Genomic DNA, 9,609 nt, shown 5'->3' with positions numbered 1-9,609 from the left:
TTCTGAATCACACTACATTAGCTCAGTATAGTAAGACCCTTTGGCATCTCCCTTAAGTGACGTCTTTGTGGCCGGGACGGCGGTGGGATTCAAACACCGGACTGCTCAAACTGAAAACCAAAACTCTTCCAGGTCGACCAAAGGGGAATTCCCCGCTAGCCAAGCTAGCAGGAACATCTTTTAAATCTGGACTTCATCTTGCTACACTTACTTTCACTCGAGGTCACCAGAGGCGATCTAAGGTGGATCTGCATGTTGATTTCGCACAAGTTTCACACCGGCTGTCTTTCTTGACACAATTCCATATTGGAGAATGGAACCAGAGGGACTCTACCGGAAACAAGTGCACTTAACCACTTGGCTACCAGCTTGCCGCTACATTAGCTCAGGATAATGGTACTAAATAAAACACGAACAAGTTCAAGAGTAGATCTGGATTAAAGAGCAAAACCAGAAACTTAAAGAGCTCTACTGAATAACAATAAATGGAAGGTTGGCGTGTGTATGCACTCTAGTGCCATTCATTGTTCAAGAAAACGGTAAAAGGAGAACGTTTATGTGCACTCAGGGATGCGCATAGGCTGAACAACCAGCAGGTGTCGCAATTGTTCCACTTTTAAAGTCGTTTAAAAGTTTAGTGAAGGCGGAGTTACAAATATGTGTGTGTGAGAGAGAAAGACAAGACCGACTGTACGGTGTGGGATTTAATTTTTCATTTTCAGAAAAATAATATTAAAGAATCATTCTCAGTCTGACTTTTGATGTAAAGTTTCAATATCGTGTCTGCGTTTGTGCAGACAGACAGCAGACAGGAACCGATGCAAACTGTAACGGTTTTTAGGTAAGAAGGTGTCGACAGGTAACTTTTCCCAGAAAACAGACTTTATTCTGCCGCTTCCGCAAGTCGGAGCCGCTTTTTTTATCCGCCTGTCCTGAACTGTGGGTCGGATTCATCCTGTGTGATCGGCTCGGTGCAAACATGGAGGAAAAAGCAGACATTCCCAGAGAACTGCTCGGTAAGTTTAAAACTCACCGTGTGGCATCAGAATGCTTTCAAATTACAACAGGTACGTTTAAAACTCGCCATATGACATTAGAATACTTTTTCGTTAGAACAGGTAACTTTAAAACTCGCCATGTGACATTAGAATACTTTTAAATTACAACAGGTAAGTTTAAAACTCACCATGTGACATTAGAATACTTTTAAATTACAACAGGTAACTTTAAAACTCGCCATGTGACATTAGAATACTTTTAAATTACAACAGGTACGTTTAAAACTCACCGTGTGGCATCAGAATGCTTTCAAATTACAACAGGTAAGTTTAAAACTCGCCATATGACATTAGAATACTTTTTCGTTAGAACAGGTTAGTATAAAACTCACCATATGACATTAGAATACTTTTTCGTTAGAACAGGTTAGTTTAAAACTCACCATATGACATTAGAATACTTTTTCGTTAGAACAGGTAAGTTTAAAACTCAGCGTGTGGCATCATAATGCTTTCAAATTACAACAGGTAAGTTTAAAACTCACCATATGACATTAAAATACTTTTTAGTTAGAACAGGTTAGTTTAAAACTCACCATATGACATTAGAATACTTTTTCGTTAGAACAGGTTAGTTTAAAACTCACCGTGTGGCATCAGAATGCTTTCAAATTACAACAGGTAAGTTTAAAACTCACCATATGACATTAAAATACTTTTTAGTTAGAACAGGTACGTTTAAAACTCGCCATATGACATTAGAATACTTTTTCGTTAGAACAGGTAACTTTAAAACTCACCATGTGACATTAGAATACTTTTAAATTACAACAGGTAAGTTTAAAACTCACCGTGTGGCATCAGAATGCTTTCAAATTACAACAGGTAAGTTTTAAAACTCACTGTGTTATATAAGAATACTTTTAAATTGCAACAGGTAAGTTTAAAACTCATCATATGACATTAGAATACTTTTAAATTGCAACAGGTAAGTTTAAAACTCATCATATGACATTAGAATACTTTTAAATTGCAACAGGTAAGTTTAAAACTCACCATATGACATTAGAATACTTTTAAATAGCAACAGTTAAGTTTAAAACTCACCATATGACATTAGAATACTTTTAAATAGCAACAGTTAAGTTTAAAACTCACCATATGACATTAGAATACTTTTAAATAGCAACAGTTAAGTTTAAAACTCACCATATGACATTAGAATACTTTTAAATAGCAACAGTTAAGTTTAAAACTCACCATATGACATTAGAATACTTTTAAATAGCAACAGGTAAGTTTAAAACTCGCCATATGACATTAGAATATTTTGAATTATTACAGGTAGTTTTTAAATGTGATGTTAAAACTACTTGCAATAGGGAGGTTTAAAACTCACCATGCGATATTCAAATGATTTTAAATTACAACAGGTAAGTTTGAAACTCAGTTTGTGACATTTAAAATACTATTAAATCACAACAAGAATGTTTAAAACTCAGTGTGATGTTAAAATTATTTTAAATTGCTACAGGTAAGTTTGAAACTTAGGTTGTGACATAAAATAGAAATTACAACAGGTAAACAAAAAACTCACCGTGTGACATTAAAATGCTGTTAAATTGCAACAGGTGCATTTAAAACTCAGTGTGACTTTTTTTTTGTATTACAACAGGTAAGTTTAACACTCAGAGTGTGACTTTAAAATACTATTAAATGGACAACAGAAGACACTTACAAGTGTCTTAAGTATTACAGGAGATGAATGATCTTTAAAGTATTTGATTATCACAGTCATAATGTAAGCTGTACAGAATACCATAAAATACATGAAAATACCAATAAATAATCACAAACTCCTTGCTGAAGCAATACATTATACTTGTTAGTATCTTAAAGTTATTATGGGAGAATACAATTATCAGTAAGTGTTTCTAAGTTACTATACTATTTAATCAGCTGAGGACACTAAAAATAACATAAAATACATTGTAACCCAAGTTATCAGAGTGTCTTTAAATTATTATAGGAGACACAATGCAGACTATTTAAAATGAGTAAAAGTGTTGTTAAATGAAGTCACTAGTTCTGCAACATAGGACACTAAAAATACCATAAAAAAAAACTTAAAATACTATTAAATCACCATATAGTTATTCATAGAACAATGCAAGACAGAGGTATCAAGATGTGACACTAAAACTATCTTACAAAGAAAGACAAGAAACTAGACAAGAAACTAAAAAGGTAGTGCTTGTACTGCTTAAAATACCTTGAGACAGGATTAAATTAGCTCCATCTCATACTGAAACCTCGTGAACCAGTTATGGAATTTCAGAGGAATAATACTTCAGACCTACAAAAACACCACTTGAGGGTAACATAAGACTGTACTGTGTTGCTAGGTACACCATAGAAATTCATCCCAGTAAGAAAAACTATAGGCTGGATTTTAGATTTGTACACTCACGCCTGGAAATTCCAGAAACACAAACTCTCATACACATTTTGTTACTGGAGTCGTGTTTTTCCTTTGACTTTGGGATTGAATGTTCGGCGTTTGAGTTGCTGCTCGGGCTGCAGCTGTTTTCATGCCCTAAGGGTTTGGCTGAATACCTGAGAGCTGTGCTGCTACTTCCTTATCTGAAAGTGGGGGAGAGGGAATGCTTTCGGAAAGAGGTGTGCCCTGTGAAATTCCTTTGGATTGTGAGATTCTGTCAATGCTTGAGTAACCGAGTGCGGAAAAAAGAAGAGAAACGACACCGTTAACATTCTGCTGCAAAAGTAGAACTGAATTGTCGACGGGGAAAGTCTTGTTTTGTCTGAGCAGCAACAAAACAGTCAGTTTCCACTTAAGGTCGACAAAAGCAGATAGTAAAGTTTGCAGCCAAAAATATTCCAAAGTCACTGAATAACCCACCTGTCACCTGTTTATGAAAAAAGTTAGTTTCTGTGCTTGTTGCTTTAAATGTAAAGTATTGTCTGCTGGCCACACCCCTTATCAAAAGCGAGGGAGAGCAGGAGTGATGTCATGGCTGAGGAGTCCATGCGTGGGTAGGGTCCACATGATGCACCTGTTTTAAAATGAGTTCTTTCAGGGCCAAATTTTTCTTAAAGCAGTCATTTCTAAATGCACGCACATAAAATCATGGGATTCTTAAAATAAAAAAATTAACATGAAACTTCTGTAAAAGGTAGTTTTAAAAAGGGAAAAAAGCTATTTTTCAGAAGTAGGCAACAGCACCTGTGGGCCTGAAGACTCAGAAGGCTGTGGGAGATCAGGAGTGTTGGGGTATGGTCACCTGGTTTATGGTAAAATTTCCTGGTAAATAACACTTTTCATTTCCTGGTAGACAACTTTCTTTTAACATAAAGGATGCTGACCCCAGTGACTTTGATCTTTACCCCAGTGATCTTGACCTTTGACCTTGCCAGTGGAATTCTGGGATTGACTTGCATGAACAGTGCATCCGGGAAGTATTCACAGCACTTCACTTTTCCCAAATTTTGTTATGTCACAGCCTTATTCCAAAATGGAGTAAATGACAACATGAAAAAGTTTTTACTTTTTTCTTTAACAAAAAACTAAGAAATCACTCGTACATACGTAAGTATTCATATGCTCAGTACTTTGTTGATGCACCTCTGGCAGCAATTACAGCCTCAAGTCTTCTTGAATATGATGCCACAAGCCTGGCACACCCGTCTTTGGGCAGTTGTGTCCATTACTCTTTGCAGCACCTCTCAAGCGCCATCAGGTTGGATGGGGAGCGTCGGTGCACAGCTATTTTCAGATCTCTCCAGAGATGTTTAATCAGATTCACATCTGGGCTCTGACTGGGTTACTCAAGGACATTCACAGAGTTGTCCTGAAGCCACTCCTTTGATATCTTGGCTGTGATTAGGGTCATTGTCCTGCTGTCCTTTATTTTTGAATAGAGCTGTCACATAACAAAATGGGGGGAAAAGTGAGGCGCTGTGCATATTTGATGCACTGTTTGTACAGTTTGGTCCAAGTTGTGCAGAAAGTCAATTTCCTTGACCTCAAGGACATTGAACTTTGCAGAAATACTTTTAAGGGTAATTGTGGGGTTAACCTTCATCCACTCAAATTTTGGTAGAAATCACTTAAAGTGCCCAGAAAGAGTGGAACAACAGACATGACCTTGACCCCATTGATTGGCCTTTAGGAAATTTGACCTTGCCATAACAAGTTTTGGGATCCACTACATATGCATCAAGCCAAATCTAGATGCATGCACTGGTGCCACATCCAGAACACCATGGAACCGCCTTGCATCCTGGGTGGCAGACAACAGGTCCATCCCCACATCTCTAAAATAACCATCTATCTGCTGCAACCGGGTGAAGTGTGGGCGTGTCTCTTGTCTAGTTGGAGAGATGGAGTTAAAAAAAAAAAAAAAAAAAAAATTTGACCTTTGACCCCTGTGTACCTAACCTTTGCATAAAAAGAACTCTTTCATGGTGATTCTAGGGTCGACCAACATCCACATACATGGTTTTATGTAAATCAGCCGAAGACCTGAGACGAGCAGAGAAACAGACAGACAGATCCCTTGACCCCAGTTATTGACCTTTGGTGAATTTGATCTCACCTGGGTAATTTTGGAACCAACACACACGTCTGTGTCAAGTTTGGTAGAAATGGGTCAAAGTGTGTGGGGGAGTAGAGGAACAAACAAATAAATTATCGTTTGAAACGACCCCCTTCGAACAATTATGGTGATCAAATCTAACGCCCAGAAATCTACAAAATATTTATTTTTGAAGGAAAAAAGTAAACCCACCATAAACACGGCAGGATTTCAGTTTGTTCAGCTGTTTGGAGCCGTGTCAGAACTTTAAAATGTGCCTGAAAACCGGAGTCCGTGATATTGCTTAAAGCGAGTTCCACACCTGGTTACAGTAACCTCTGCTGGCCCCAAGGCATAATGTACGTCTGTTCTTTTCCTCACGCTGACATTGGAAATCAGAGTCCAGGCCGGCGCGGAGAGATGAGGCTGACTCAACGCCCGTGCTCTCTGTCCTGATGTCGCTCAGCAGACCGGCTGATGAATGGAGCTTATTGTTTCCAGCTGTGGCCTGCTGCTCACTCGTAGTATCTGAAAAACACAAATCAAGTTCATCACTATTTTCATAGTCTGCACAGACGAGTGGGACTCAACCTTTCAGTTTGGAGGACTGCCTGCATTTTAAAGATGTAAACATTTATTCTCCTGAATCTGCTTTTTCTTTCTGTTTCTCATTTCCCATTTTGTAAAATATCTCCACATCATATCCCATCCCAAGACCTCAGAACTTTGCCAGAGGTGCACTTTGGGAAGGATGCCATTCCTGCCTTCCTGCCTTATCTGAAGACAGCAGACAAAAACAGACTCAAAGCTCATCAGGAGAGCAGGCTCTGTCCTAGGTGTTGAGCTGGAGTCTGTGGTGGAGATGTCAGAAAGGAGGATGTTGAGGAAACTGCTCAGCATCCAGGACAAGACCTCCCACCCCCTGCATGCCACATGGACGTCCTGTCAGAGCACCTTCAGTCATAGACTGAGACCACTGAGGAGCACCACAGAACACCACAGGACGTCTTTCCTACCTACGGCAATCAGACTGTATAACTCCTCCCCCTTCTGCAGCATGAATACGAAAGGAACAGAGTTATTATCACTTTACCGAGGCGTTGCTAAGCCGGTGTCGTAGATTTACGTTGATGCTACCTGGCTATACCCGCCCGCTGTGCGGAAACAAATGACGTCATAGCATGCAGCCCAAGAACTGTCCGCAGAGGAAAAGATGAAAAGGTGAGAAGTGTGTTTTGGTCCTAATATGGATATTCCGGTTGATTTTCTCATGGATAGTACGACAATGAACAGCAGCTAAAGCAGCCAGCTTGATGAGGACGCACTGCCGAATTTGGAGAGCAGCGCATGCGCGCCAGCCGATAAAAGTTAAGTGAGCCAACTTTTTATGTATGCGTTACATGTTGTGTATCTCAGTAAAAAGTGATAATAATACAATAACATGCTTTTGGAGGGCGGTATGCATTTTCAGAGGCCAACTCGGGCGAATATCTGTCATTTTGGAAGACTGGGAACGAACAGAGGGCCTCTGAAAATGCATGCCGCGCTCCAAAAGCATGTTATTGTATTATTATCGAACATCTTGTGCAAATGTCTTCCAGCTATTTCATATAAATTTGTTGCACTTATTGTAAAAAAAAAAAAAAAAAAAACCTTATTCACTGTTTGCTGTTTCGGTACTCTGACAAAATAATTTCCTCTGGGATAGGTAAAGTTGATCTTATCTTAAGGGGATGTGCTGTCAAACTCTCAATGCCATACACATTTAGTCCATTCTGGTCCATGGACCGGTTGTCTACCTCGACGGCTGCCATTCAGGACTCAAAGTGGTTTTGTGGTGTCTTAGATATGGTGAAACACAGCACCAGTGCATGCTTCCAGACTTGAATTAACACATTTAGCAAAGGCGGTGGCAGTAAAGTAAGACCCGTCGGCTGCTCCCTGGTTTTGTACTCAGGGTCGCCACAGCAAATCCAAGGTGGATCTGCATGTTGAGTTTTACAACTCCACATTACATGGAGAAATGTGGTAGGGGTGGGATTCGAACTGGGAACCTTCTGCACTGAAGCCAAGTGCATTAACCACTTGGCCACAAATTAGAAGAAGCAGGGCTTAAACATTAAGGGGGGAACAAACTTGGGCTGTGTGATATTATAGTGAGGAGTGAAACCACACATCCAGTATCATGATAACCATATGTTGTTGTGTTTGTTTGTTTTAAAGAGTATTGTGACACCATGAAGACAACAACTGCATGTAGTCCATGAGCCAGTAGTCAATTTTGGCCTAATCAGTTTCATTTATGGGATCTAAATAACACTCATTCAGGGTGTTAGCTGTAGCCAGGTCGAGGTCAGCGAAGAATTACAGAGTAGTCCGAATTTAAAAATGCTCCAATCTTTTGAAAAATATACCACATTATTTTTATGTTCATAAAGATCCCAAAAAGCATAGTTTGGACAAACTATGACTGAATGTTATGGGATTAAAAACTGCTGCTGTATCAATTTGCACAGGGGTCAGAAGTTAAAGTTGCTCCATTGTTGGTAAAAAGTGTTGTAAATTATTGGTTGAGCTATTACGGTTTCTACAAGGAATAGTTTGTACCAGGAGGTGATGGTCTAGTGGTTAAGCGTTGGGCTTGAGACCAGAGGATCCTCGGTTCACATCCCAGCCTGACCGGAAAAATCACTAAGGGCCCTTGGGCAAGGTATCCTTAATCCCCTAGTTGCTCCCAGTGTGTAGTGAGCGCCTTGTACGGCAGCACCCTGACATCGGGGTGAATGTGAGGCATTATTGTAAAGCGCTTTGAGCGTTTGATGCAGATGGAAAAGCACTATATAAATTCAGTCCATTTACCATCTGTCACAGTTCATCACATTATAGGGTGTCACATGTCATAGAATCCCAATGGATGTCGACCTTGTTTGACCTTTACTTTGGAGACAAAACATTCAACTCAGTCAATCAAAACGGTTCCATTTATTAATCCTCTTAACTTAATCAAAAGTTGTTTGTTTCTGTCTGGTTGCAAATGCTTCTGTTTATATTTCTACTCTGAACATGTCCACTTCCACCAGTGCTGTTTTTCTTTACTTCTGTTGCTCAAATAACTGAAAACAAACAAAAACTTGAGTCCAGGATGGACGAAAACTCAACAGTGACACAAATATGAAATTAATCACCACAAGTCAGTCTGCTAAGGACTAAGTTTCAGACCTTTGACCTTGTCCCTGACCCTTCCCCTGTCTGTTTCAGAGAGTGTGCGGGAGGCGGTGGGTCGGAGGGTAAAGCTGATCCTGCGCCGCAAAGTCCAGCTGGAGGTCAAAGGTGACAAGGTGGAGAACAGAGTGCTGGTAAGATGCACCTGCCTTTTTGGTTTTCGGAATAATTCCAGGCCCATTGCTTCTCCCCACATGCTTTAGATTAGATAGAACTTTATTAGTCCCTTGGGAAGACTCTCTCAGGGAAATTAAGGTTCCAGCAGCATTGTATAGAAGCACACAGGGTAAGAAGCACACAGTGTCAAAAGTAGATGTAAAAAAACAATTTGCAAAATGTAAATTATAAATATATACCAGGAATACTGCTTTTACAGCTTTTGAAATTGTGAAGACATGCATTTTGAAGAAGTTCTATCCTTACGAATATAAGCGAGATTTTGTCTAATTTAGAGTAGAAAATTACTCTGAGGGCATTCCTCAGAGTGCAGTAACAGTCCTTAAACTTTCCAACAGAATCAACATCATTATTATAATTTACATCAGCCTGTTTGAATGTACATCTCACCTTAAGAAAACTACGCTCAAATTAATTTGTTAAAGCAGATTGTATTCATGGTACTTCGCCTTCCATTAACTTGGTGGGACGGCCAACGAGTCTTTACAGATGATGCTGTTGTATTATATCTCAGGACAATGGACTTTTTTTTTTTTGAGGATGCTCCTCCATTGGCCAAGGGACAAAAACATAGCAATTCACGTTTTTATGAAATCGCTGATGGAGTGTGACCTGGA

General features: G+C 39.5%; 1 protein-coding gene across 2 annotated transcripts in view; it reads left to right on the top strand.

Moving 5' to 3' along the window:
* Positions 1-710: 710 nt before the first annotated feature.
* The window catches only part of LOC117501875 (F-actin-uncapping protein LRRC16A), an 83,975-nt gene continuing 75,076 nt past the window's right edge, over positions 711-9,609 (top strand). The window contains exons 1-2 of one of the 2 annotated variants that reach the window (XM_034160840.1): positions 711-1,016; positions 8,852-8,949. In XM_034160840.1, coding sequence (XP_034016731.1) covers positions 980-1,016; positions 8,852-8,949 — 135 coding nt within the window. In that variant the 5' untranslated portion in view covers positions 711-979. The remainder of the gene's footprint in view (positions 1,017-8,851; positions 8,950-9,609) is intronic. The other variant, XM_034160841.1, reaches the window with a different exon arrangement.

The sequence above is a fragment of the Thalassophryne amazonica genome, chromosome 20 (assembly GCF_902500255.1).
Source record: "Thalassophryne amazonica chromosome 20, fThaAma1.1, whole genome shotgun sequence".
Taxonomy (NCBI): Eukaryota; Metazoa; Chordata; class Actinopteri; order Batrachoidiformes; family Batrachoididae; genus Thalassophryne; species Thalassophryne amazonica.
Note: the sequence above shows the minus strand (reverse complement) of the source record. Positions and strands in the feature narration are given on the sequence as shown.